Below are 13,122 nucleotides of genomic sequence, written 5' to 3'. Positions count from 1 at the left end.
AAGAGATATTCCCATGAAATAATTTTAGAAACAGGAAAATATCCACCTCTCAGACAAATGGTATGTGGGTCTCTGGGGTTTGGAACATAGTTGCCAAAAATTTGTTAGTTCAGATCATTACAGGAAGATTTGTGTGCAATTCTAATTATTCATGTATTCATTTGAAAGCCTTTCACCGCCCCCCCCCCATAGTTTATATGTATTTAATTTTAGAATTCCTAAAACCATCCCACATGGTAAAGAAATAAGAGAAGGATCCAATGATTTCCTTAAACTGTTGTTTTTGTCAATGATATAGATCTTCCACCAGCCCAGCAAATAGCTAAGAGCACATCAGAAATTCCTTTAAGACAAACTCCCCTAATAACAAAGGTTCGTGGTTCCACAGGTTCATTCTGAATACAGACTCAAGGGCTCTGAAAGTCCTTGCCCAGAAAAGAAAAACAGTGCATGAGAAATAAGCTATACTTCAGGAAATGTAACAGGAAAGTATCTGCCCTAACAATAACTTCAACTAATAAAATAACGTTCAAAGTTTTTACTCCCTCCTTTTCATTTCCAAAGTCAACAAACGTCTCAGGGACCGTCAAAGCTATGTGAGGACACTGGACACATGAGCAGCAGTGAGAGTTAAAGGCGTTAGTCGGAAAGCTCTGCCCTAGGACTCTGAAATGTACCGTGAAGTTAGGGCCGTGTACAGGGATGGTTAGGGACTTTCGGTGAAATTTATCATTCTTAGTCAGCCCAGTCTGATTAGTTAAGTCATATGTGATCATCAACCAAGCCTGAGTCTGCACTAATTCGATAAGCAGCTCTTAGTCACACACTGTTCCTTACTTCAGTATTACACATAGTACTTTGGGGAACTAGGCAAATGACTGCGAGTTATATATGATATAACCGTAAATGTAAGATGTTGCTCTCTTAGGCTGCCTCCATGGCTCCCAGCCCCAGTAGGTTGCCAGGTTGGATTTTTCTTTCAGAAGAACCACGTCTGGCCACCTGTGCCCCGGGGCACCCCACAGCATTTCCCACCTGAGCTGCTCCGGTCACCCCCAGGGCTGCCACTCCACTCTCCCCTTTGAAAGCTCCCATTAGAAAGACCACTTTATTTATTTTTTTAAGATTTTATTTCTTTATTTGTCAGAGAGAGAGCACACGAGCACAAGAAGGGGGGAGGGGCAGAGGGAGAGGGAGAAGCAGACTCCCCGCTAAGCAGGGACCCCAATGCAGGACTCGATCCCAGGACCCTGGGATCATGACCTGAACCAAAGGCAGATGCTCAACCGACTGAGCCACCCAGGCATCCCCAGAAGGACTACTTTAAAACACAGGTCTGATCGCATCACTTCTCCTGGCCAGAGCCCTTCCTGTGGCCTCCAGCGCCCTGTGTGAAGTGGCCCTGGATGCCTCTCCACACTCCCCTCCCCCTCACCCCCCCACAACCCCCCCCCACCTCCCTGCCACTTGCTCCCTCCGTCATTCCATTCCAGCCCTGCTGGCCTCCATGCAGCTTCCGGATCCTACCAGGCCCACTCCCACCACAGGGCCTTTGCATGGCTCCTCCCTTCACATACATACCCGCATGTCTCAGGCCTCCGCTGAAATGCCCTCTCAGCAGACAGGCTTCCCTGCCCATCTGATCTTAAAGAATAGCCCACTGCTCTCCACATTGCTCTCATCCCCTCGCCTTGATTATTTTTCAGAGTCTGTATGTGTGGTGGTCTTCCTTTGTGTTTCCATTAATGACCATCTCTCCACATTAGAAAGGGAGCTCCGTATAGTCAGAGGCTCACTGCTGCATCTCTGCACGGACAGCAGTGCCCACACCGAGCAGGCCCTCTGTAAATCCTTGTTGGAGCTACAAAGATTGCTTGGAGGAATGGTAAAGTGAGTCTTCCGACTTTAGCGTGACTGTTCGAAACAGCAACAGGCAATGGTTGTGAGTGTTCAGGGGTGCCAAGTGCAACCTCATGATACGAGGACAAAAGGGAGATAAAGAGAGGAGAGTGGATGCTGCTGTTTGGAACAGTTTTGCAAGCGTGGCTTCTCAAGCCTGGCATCTAGAAAAGTCTCCAACAGTGAGGGTTTACTGGTCTCGCCAGGTAATAATCCTTCAATCACAGACTTGTTTGCAGATGGCAACAAGGGGTCATACTGATTTTGCAATTCACCCAAAGTGGATGCCAGGGCACAGGGACAGCTCTGCTCCCTAAAGTCATCCAGGGGCTCGGGCTCCTTCTGGCTCTTTCGCTGCTCTTGTTCTGCCTTCTTTGAAGTGTTCTCCACACCAGAATCATTAGTGCTGTCTCACCAGTACCACTTCTGCAGGAATTTCCTGTAATAGACAAAACTGGGGGTGAGTGGTCCTTCTAAGGAGATGATACGGGAGTTTTCACACTTTCACTTTGCTCACAGCCAGAGTTGGTTGCATTACCGTGTTCAGATGCAAAGAAGACCGGGAAGTGTAGTCTCTAGCTGGGGGACCGTATACTCTGCTAAAACTCTGGATAGGGGAATTATTCTAGAAGGAGGGGGCAATGGGTTCTGGGGACAGTTAGTGGTCTCTACTCAGATAATTAGCTGGACACTACTGGGGCAGCGTATTCTGTTTCAGACACTATGCAAGACCCTATAGTAGAAACAGAAAGAATTCCCACTTTGGGGGGGAATGTGTGTGGCAGGACAGGTAGTCAGCAAACCCACAGAAGACACAAAGTGCTACCAGAGTGGTTCAAAATAGACAGATTGCCCATCCGTCTATTTTGACGGATGAGATGAGAAATGAAATTGCTTTGAGAGACAGGAAGGGAGAGGAGAGACAACATTTTAGATAGAGCAAAGGGCCGGAAGGGAGATGGTGGACGGCACGTCTCAGAAAAGCAAGCCCCATAGTTTCGTCGAGCTACAGCATAAACGGGGATCAGGAAATTGTGGAGAGGGAGCTGAGCACTTTGCATTTCTTTTCATTTGGATGCAAACTGGTGAAGGATTTTGAAGAGGGTCGTGATATAATCAGAGTTGGCTTCACAAGGACGATCAGCGGACACAGGGTGAGTGGCTGTAGGGAGAGAGTCAATGTGGAAGACGGGATGGAAAGGCAGTTGTGAGAGTCTGAAGAAGGTTTTCTAGTGAGACAACTTAATAGGAAACAAACAAAACACCTCTGAAACCACCTTGGTTTAATATTAGCCGAATTATATGTTATTGGCATACACCTGTTTGATATCTTCTTGTGCTCTAGGCTAGTGGCCTTCAAAGTTGTCTGACCATGTACAGGAAGACATCCATTTCTTTCCCTCAGTCCAGTTTCACAAATGTATTTCGAAACAAGGCTTTCCTAAAATGAAAATTTTTTAAATGTTTTCATTTAAAAAAAAAGCTTTTCATAAAATGATATTTTGCTGCTAGAGTAGAAAGTGCAGTCTGTTGTTTTTCTGCTCTCTTTTTCTTAATTCTGTTCCAAGGCACTAAATTTACTTAGAGTTTGAGAAAGACATCTTTAGGCACCGTGAGGAAAGCAGGAGGAGTACAACGTAAGAGCTGTCTGAATCTCAACAAAATTATATTTGTTAAGAGAAGGAAAGTAGGCACAAACACAAACACAAGATGAGACCGAGAAGTCCTAGAGTTTAGGAGCTAGAAGGCACCTGAGTAGCTCCTTTATCTTACTGTTCCGTGTAATCAGTGAGAAAACGAAGCTCAGAAATATAAACTTACTTCACGGCTCATAGCAAGTTGGTGCTGCAGACCCAAAACAGGCAGACCTTCTTGGCAGTATCTTGTTACGTATTTTTTAATTAAAAAAAATAATAATAGTGAAACTAAGATTACAAAAATTGTGATACATTTTCATTTTGTCAATTTAATTTGGATTGAGAAAATCATGCTTTCTAATACACATACCAAAAATGCTATTCAGAGGTTCTGCTTATGAGATAATATTTATTTCGATACTCACAGCTGATTATAGTGGGGGCGGACTAGCCCTGGGACACAGATTTGAAGTTGTATGCTGAATGGCTTAGTTCCGTCCCATCAGTGGGACTCGGTGGAACTGAATTACCTCTCATTTGGAGATAATATCAAAATATAAATGCGAAGCTGTTCAGCCCCTCGGGAATAAACACTGGTCAAGTGGGCCTTTCCACCCTTTTACTCCCACCTCCGTCTCCCGTCAAGAAAACAGGGGAGTGTCTTGATTGCCGGTTTTACCCACCCTTCTACAATGTGATTAGCTCCTTAAAAGGTTCTGTGCTCTTCTGGGTCTCTGTGCTGTTCTTGAATTTTCCATTTTCCGTTTTGGATTTTCCATCTAACACCTGAGGTTATGGCTTTGATGTGACTGCCAAAAAAGTACTGAACCAGATGCTTCCAGTGCCTCACCTTGTCGATCTTTTTACGTACATTCTCACCTTGATTGTTTCCCAGTTAGAAAAATATTATACACTCTTTAAATTTTACCAGTTAATGATGTCAAAACTTTCCACTAAATAAACCGTATTAATGTCTTTGACCCTAACCACTCTCTATTTTCAGTTTTTTACGGCTTTGCTCAATTAAACCATTGATTAAAAGTACTTTACCCTTTTCCGATAGAGTTTAGAAAAAACAGACTGTGATAGTCTCATTCTTATTTGCCAGATTTAGCAACAAAGTTGGGTATTTTGTGGGATAATGGCAACAGAAATACTCTTATGTTTGATTATCTGATTTATTTAGGCTTCTAAAGAAAAATTATAAAAATCATATAACAATCACAGTTTGACATTACAATTTCTGAAAATTATCATACAATGTTAACTTTTGTCAAAAAATTTTTTAGAAAGGAGAGCTACATAGTTGAAGCTATTAAATGATTTATTGTAAAATAGGTAATTTATTATATTTCTTCGTAGGCACTTCTTTCGCCAGCCTTTTGATTAGAAATTTACAGAAGCTTTTCACAAAATATAACAAGACAAGGCTCCTTACACAGTTGTTTTTGGCATTTGTGGTTTGAACAAAATTCTGTTGCATTTCTTAACAACGAAATGAATTCCACATGAAGAGAACTTTGCTCACTGTCTCTCCTCTCCCTTGAAACCCACAGACGTCTTGCCGGAAACGCTTTGACATACATTCCCAACGGAGCATTCGCTGGCCTTTACAGTCTTAAAGTTCTGTAAGTAAACAGGGTCTTATTTATTATATTTCTTTTTTATTTGTTATATTTCAGATTTTAGTGTCAAGTGGATGCTGATTAACTCCTGAAGACTGAATCCCTCTAATAGGCTATTCAGAACCATAGGCTAATTCATTTAAATTCAAGTCCACCTTCATTGGTGCTGCAGGACCGCATTATACCTGGCTGGGTCCATGTGTGAAAAAAGTCCCTCTCTCCTGTCCTAATTTAAAATCTAAAATTGCCTCTAAAGAAGCAACTTATCAACTCAGACTTTTAAGAGAGTATTTCCCTTTCCTTTTATGTAATGAAGTTGGGGACACTTCCTTGAATCATTTTTATCACCAAGTGAATAAATCATTATGATGCTGACATAATGAGACTGCAGCCTCAAACCATTTGTCAAGCTTATTTCCGTTTAATGCACTGAATAAGGATTAGCTAAAACACTACCAAGTTTATGTTCCACTTGTGAATAGAGAAATAGAATAGAGAATAGAGAAAAGCCAAGTGCGTAACAGATTGAGTGAGTAATTATTTAATTGAGAATTGTTCATTCATCAGGACTTGTAAGAGTGGTTTTCTTATTATTTAATATCCAATTTCCCAGCTGGTTCATCAGAGAACTCATTATTACTGAATACCTCCTTCTTCTAATACTCATTGCTCAATTTTCTTTCACTTTATTCTGTGCAGGAAAAAAAAGTCACCTAGCTAGAGAAAATAGGTAACACAAGTTGAAAGTCATACCAGGAAAATTTTATCTGAGAGAATATCCTGATTTAATTCCCTTTCTTTGAGATAAAAGTTATAAACTCTAAGAAGGCATTTGATATATTTCTCCTTAATGGAAATTGCATTTTATTGACCTAAGGGATATGTGGGCTCTTAGAAAAGCAGTTCTATTTAAATTGAACCTTTTGCTAAAAATCGAATTTAACAGCCAAACCATCGTTTGGTCTGCTTGGGTGGTTGAGTTTGGTCCCCCTTACCCTTAACTTGTTTTGGCTATTAGGCAGAAATATTTTTTTTTAAGATTTTATTTATTTATTTGACAGAGAGAGAGGGAGATCACAAGTAGGCAGAGAGGCAGGCAGAGAGGGGGAAGCAGGCTCCCTGCTGAGCAGAGAGCCTGATGCGGGGCTCGACTCCAGGACCCTGAGATCATGACCTGAGCCGAAGGTCAGTCTTAACCCACTGAGCTACCCAGGCGCCCCTAGGCAGAAATATTTTTATGTAGTCATATTACTGAATCCTAATGTGAATTCATTGTGTGGTAAAATTGTGAGTTGTAGCACCAACTCTTTCGTGCACCTGTATCTCCATGAACTCAGCAAATACTTGGAACCATTTAAAATGCATCATAAATAAATCAAGTTTAGATAAGACAAATAAGATGATGTTTTTTCAATGTTGAGATATGTACCACGAAGTATTTTGGATACTTGTCAAATAAATTATACTAGAATCAATTATTTTAATTCACTTAAAAAAATGTGTTTTGGGTGTACTGAGCTAGAGAGAGAGAGAGAAAGTGTGTGTGCGTGTGTGTGTGTGTGTGTGGCATTGAACAGATTGTTGCTAAAAATACAAAGATCAATAAGTATGACCCATGCCCTTGAAGAGTTTATTATGTAGTGCTAGGTTGTGGGATCAGGATAGTAGGACAAAGACAAACAGATCTGTGATTCATCTAAAAAGTATGATAGAGATATTTGCAGGACACTGTGAGACTCCCGAGGATGGGGAACATTTAGTCTGGTCTGATGGTTTAGAGTTGGCTTCCTGTAAGAGATAGAAAGGGGCCTGGTCCCAGAGATCCTGTATGTCATGCCAAAAATGCATGGGCATGATCATGTTCTGGGCATGATGAGGAACCAGGGGAAAGTTGTAAGCATGGGAATGGCAGTTTTGGGCTTGGCAGTTTAGCTAGATCGCTGTGCCTGTGAAGAGGGATCTAGAGGAGCAAGACCCGTGCTAGGAATTGAATTCATGCTTCCATTTACTTTGCTGACTTAATCACTAATATTCAATGAGCAAATTGAATCATCAAATATTCTGAAATATTTTGGTAGGAGAACAATGGTTCTCAACCACAGTCATTCCGCCTACCACACAGTGTTTTGGAAATTTGGGGGGACATCTTTGGTTTTCCAGATGACCAGCGTGAAGTAAATTGTCCTGTGATGTGCTACTCAGCCTGGTATAAAAGATTCTCCCACATCTGACCTGACTTCTGTCTGTCCCTCCAGGCCAAATGTGAATCAATAATATTTTCATGCATAAGAATACTTAAAGATTTTACAAGAAATTCTACATAAGCCTTATGATTTGTACAGGAAAAGTTAAATGGAATAAATATATTCTGTTAAAATCGTTGAACAATTCAGTTTATGCATCCTGTCTATTTCAGGTATTATGTGATTTCTAACCACATTTTTTTAATTTTTAAATTTTTTTATTAACATATAATGTATTATTAGCCCCAGGGTACAGGTCTGTGAATCGCCAGGTTTACACTTCACAGCACTCATCATATCACATACCTTCCCCAATGTCCTTAACCCAACCACCCTCTCCCTACCCTCTTCCCCCCAGCAACCCTCAGTTTGTTTTGTGAGATTAAGAGTCTCTTATGGCTTGTCTCCCTCCCAATCCCATTTTGTTTCATTTATTCCTTTCCTTCCCCCCAAAGCCTCTCAACTTCCTCATATCAGGGAGATCATATGTTAATTGTCTTTCTCTGATTGATTTATTTTGCTAAGCATAATACCCTCTAGTTCCATCCACGTCGTCGCAAATGGCAAGATTTCATTTCTTTTGATGGCTGCATAGTATTCCATTGCGTATATGTATACCACATCTTCTCTATCCATTCATCTGTTGATGGACATCTAGGTTCTTTCCATAGTTTGGCTATCGTGGACATTGCTGCTATAAACATTTGGGTGCATGTGCCCCTTTGGATCACTACATTTGTATCTTTAGGGTAAATACCCAGTAGTGCAATTGCTGGGTCGTAGAGTACCTCTATTTTCAACTTTTTGAGGAAACTCCATACTGTTTTCCAGAGCAGCTGCACCAGCTTGCATTCCCACCAACAGTGTAGGAGGGTTCCCCTTTTGCCGCATCCTCGCCAGTATCTGTCATTCCCTGACTTGTTACTTTTAGCCATTCTGACTGGTGTGAGGTGGTATCTCATTATGTCTAACAACATATTTTGTTGAAAATTGTGTTAGTGCAGTGGAATTACTTCCAAAGCCACAAAAAAAAAAAAAAAGAATTAAAGATATGGGGCGCCTGGGTGGCTCAGTTGTTAAGCATCTGCCTTTGGCTTGGGTCAAGATCCTGGGGTCCTGCAATCAAGCCCTGGGTTGGGCTCCCTGCAAAGCAAGAAGCTTGCTTCTCCCTCTTCCACTCCCCCTGCTTGTATTCCTGCTCTCAGTGTCTCTCTCTCTCTCTCTGTCAAATAAATAAATAAAATCTTTTAAAAAAATAAAGATACATAATTGTGGAAGCATAAGACTTCTTAAAAATAATTGCCATTAAATTAGCAGAGCAACATGAAACATCAGGATAAGGCTCTCTTGAATTTCATTAACAAATGTTGCTTAATAAATACTTTATATTTTGGCCTTTAAAATTTTTTGGAGAGTGGTCATAAAAATCCTATGATGATTATGTAATGATTTATTTATTTGGGGGTGACCTGATGCTTTTTAACCTTGCTCTTCCATTATCCAGCACTGTCTACCACCCGACTTCTATGAAGGCAATACTGTGCTATTCCTTTTTCCAATTTGGCTTCAATTCACTGTTGTCTATATGCTCTCCAGGACCCCTTGAAGTACTGGAGAATGAATGCTTGCCTCAGCGTATGATGGAGCTTTAAGACAGGATGAGTGTTCACTGTGATACTTCAACCCTATCTTGACCTAGGGGAGAATTATTTCGACACTACTCTTCTCTATAAGGAAGTCATTTGTGAAAATATCCATGCTCATCTGCGAGAGTATAACACTTCCTGATTTTCTCTCTTATGACGTCTAAAATTTGTCTTAGCATGTTATCTTTATTTTAATAAAGGTTTTTTCCTTCTGTCCCATATAAATACAGTCTGTTATCTATCTTAACTCTAGTTCTTTTTCTAGTATGCATCTAGACCTCTAATCTCATTTCCCTGTTCTTGTCCAAAATAGCTTCTGATCATGGGGTTTCTCTCATGCCCAACCTTATTCATTAAAAGGAGAGGCAAACGTCTGACTCGTTCATAAAGATGTCTCCAATCTGAACATCATGTGTGTAACAACACGTGTATCACTTTATTATACATTTCTTTTATTTGTCCTTCATAATATAGTTAGGGCAGTATCTTATATTGATTTTTTTCCTTCAAAATGATGTGTATAAATAGGCTATATTTTTATGAATGTTATCTAAATAAAATAGATAAGGCATTATAAAATATTGGGATTAAAGGTAGAATTGGGCCCAGTAGTGTTGAGACCACAGTGCTAGAGGTAAAATGCAAAACAAGACAACCCTGTTTCTATGTTCATGGCAACTCTTCCAAATGTTTTTAAAGTCCAAAAGTTGTTGGAAGAAAGAAATAACTGATTACAACTGATTATATAGCATAGTAAGAAAGGTAATATAAAAGTTATCCATCTGGGTCCCTGACCAGCATTGAGAGGGTAAAGAGGGCATTTGACCAAAAAAAAAAAAAAGAGAGAGAGAGAGACAGAAGAGTAATCCAGTCCACTGAGAAAATTAAGACAGCAACAGCCCTCATTGGCTAGGACTCCTTTATATCTGATATCTTGCTACTGTGAACTCTGGAAGTTCACTAATATTTAAGATTACCCCTGTATACTGGCCTCATAAAAAAAAATAATAGTAAGTTATTGGTTTTGCATTGCAAAATACCTAGTCCAGTGGAATTCTAAACCAGGCTTTCTTCAACCAAGGTTCATTTTCTTGTGTAAGCCATTCAGTCAAGGAACAGATTCTCATCCTACCCCCCAGCACCAGAACCAAAGCCATGTGGGGGTGATGGGTAAAACTAACTGGGGAAAAGTACAAGGAGCCCAAATTCTCCCATTCCCATGTAGACTTACAACAGAGTCACAGTGGCTACTTGATCTCTAAACACAAAACAATTAGGCAGAAGGAATACCAAAGGATCAAGCTATCAACTGTGATGAAGTCCCCTTGTAACATATAATTTCATCTCCCTGTGCTGCACTATACCTGTTCTCAATTAGTCCTGTTGGCAAAAAAGATAACCAAACATTGTATTATTAAGAAGCTCGGGATGCTGTAGGAAATAGTGAATATTTTAAATTTTTAATACTTTAAATATATTTAGATTTTTAAATACATTTTAAAATAAATTTTAAATTTTTAAATATTTTTAATTTTTTAAATTTTTAATATTTTAAGATCAGGGAAAGAAATTAAGAAAATATGCAGCCAACCCCCCCTTATGCGAATGATAAATATGAAGCTAAAATTGCCTAAACCCATATCCAGTTTATGGTGCTTTCTGCTTATATCCAATGCCCTGAATAAAGGAATATTTGCAAAAGAAATCAGCAGCCATGTTGTGAATGCTTTCTGTTTTAATTGCACTCCATAGTGCTATAAACCCTTTAATTGTTTTGTCTCCCACTAGGATATCTTAAACAAAAACAGAATTTTCTAATTAACTCACTGGAGACTTATAAGGATATAATGGATATAGCAAGGATATAATGTAATTTGTTTTGTCATTTAAAAGTAATTAAACAGAAGTTATTTTAGGAAGAGATCAGGACTTAAGTGATTTTTTTAAATTATATTTTTGGTATTTTACTGGTAGAAGTAATCCAAAAATTAAATTGCCAAGAGGTAGTTCAGGAGTAGTTTAAAAATTATCATCAGCAAAGCTCATTTAAGTTCTGTTTTGTGAATGTATAAAACTTCGGAGATGTTTTAAAACTTGTATAAAGATGTATAAAACTTCGGAGACCGTTTGCAACTACTTAATGAAGGAAAACCATCTGAATATCTCTTATCCTCTACTCCAATTTTCCAATTTTTTAGGAAGTCCACATTTTAATAGTTTCACTGTTTGGTTAACAAAGCATAGAAAGACTATTCAATAAACACTTTATACAGTAATGTCTTACCTACAAAGTTTAGACATCAATTAAGTCCATTATCTGTGTCTTACTATCGTTTAAATGTGTCACTCAATTAGTGAGTGACTTAGAAAACATTTCCGTGGAGTTAAACTTTTATAACATATTAAAACTATACATAATATATATGTTGTATATATTAAAACTACTTGGAAAAACTACTTGGAAAAGTGTAAAATAATCTAGAAATGTGAAATTTTAATATTCAGGTAAATTATGAAATATGGAATTCAAGCTACAGTTTTCCCAATTCCCTGACAGGTATGTGAAGTGTGAGATCTTCCTAAAACTTGACTTTGTTCATAAGGAAGCAATACATTTGACACTCCTGATTTATGAAATGTTAGTTGAGTTCAAGTTCAATGATGAAATTCTTCCGGCAAACTACTGGACTACAAATGACATAATTCTGTTCTTTCTTAAACAGAATCTCAGACATGATAAGAAAAGTGTAAATTTTATGACCTTTAAGTATTTTTCGTGTCTCATTTGTATATGAACTCACATTTCATATTTTAATCCTCAAATACCTTATCAGTCAGATGATCTTATTATATTCCCATTATACAGATAAGTGACCAAAGGTCAAAGAGATTAAATGGTTTTAAATTAAAAGACGTAAAACTTGGGCCTTATCTCCAAGTTCAATGTAGCCCCAAGTTCAGGTGAAAATATTCTACCAGAAATCACTTGGTCTAGCTTAGGGTAATTCTCAGTGTGTGGCACCTTGCCCCTCAGCACCAGAATCACCTGGAAGTTGGTTAGAAATGCACATTCTCTGGCTCCTACCCAGATGTACTGAACCAGAAACATTGAGGGTGGGCCCAGCAATCTGGGTTTTAATAAGTCTCCCAGTGGATTCCGATAAACCCCGAAGTCTGAGAACCACTGGCACAGATTTTTTTTTTTGCTCATTTTATTTTGTGGTTAATTAAAATGTCACATCCAATATGATCTCATTACATTGTTAGTTTTGACAAGGAGTCTATCAGTTCATACAAAAAAGGGCTGACCTTTGTGGGATACTTACTGTACAGCACGGATTGTTCTATATACATTCACTCATCAGATCATCTCAGTAAGCCCTCGGGTGGGTATTATTATTGGTCACTGAGATATGGAGAAATTGGATGATTTTCCCGAGGCCACACTGCTGGTGGCAGGGAAAGGGCAGACCGATTCGAGAACCCATACTCTTACCCATACCATAATCATCTCGTACACTATCCAACCTGAGAATCTGGACATTCAGCCAATATGCCTCAAGAGACTGCTTGCAGTGCAGTGGAGCGTACACCAAGTTCAGAGTCAGACATACGTGGGGTTGGGTCCCAGCAAGTCATCTCATGAAAAGAAACTTCTGCGGTGGACAGGAGAGAAACGGGTACATTTTTTTTCGGAGATCCAAAGGTAAAGCGGGCAACCTCCTCCCCAGAAATATTTCTGTAGAATATCTACTTTCCTAAAATAGTCTTCTGCCTCTGGCTTACATAGACCATGAAGTACAGGCGGAATAGCTGCAAAATTATGGTGTTATAAACATTTATGAATAAGCTAGCAAAGTACAAGGAATCTAATGGGAATTTTTCCCCTTGCTATTTCCCTACTAACAGTGATATATTTTTATTTCATTGTTACCAGGTGTTACTGTTCTGTAGTCCTCATCTTCTGAGAACTGTTGAATCCAGGCGAGCAAAAGCGCAATACTTCACAAAAAGAATTTAATTGCTATTAAAATATGACTACACACACAAGAAGAGAGAAGATCTTTAATAG

General features: G+C 39.2%; 1 protein-coding gene across 1 annotated transcript in view; it reads left to right on the top strand.

Moving 5' to 3' along the window:
- Positions 1 to 13,122, top strand: part of LGR5 (leucine rich repeat containing G protein-coupled receptor 5) — a 124,825-nt gene that overhangs the window by 67,087 nt on the left and 44,616 nt on the right. Inside the window, exon 3 of the mRNA XM_080811189.1 lies at positions 5,093 to 5,164. Coding sequence (XP_080667315.1) covers positions 5,093 to 5,164 — 72 coding nt within the window. The remainder of the gene's footprint in view (positions 1 to 5,092; positions 5,165 to 13,122) is intronic.

The sequence above is a fragment of the Martes martes genome (assembly GCF_963455335.1).
Source record: "Martes martes genome assembly, chromosome: 8".
NCBI classification, from domain to species: domain Eukaryota; kingdom Metazoa; phylum Chordata; class Mammalia; order Carnivora; family Mustelidae; genus Martes; species Martes martes.
This window is presented reverse-complemented; position numbering and strand designations above follow the sequence as displayed.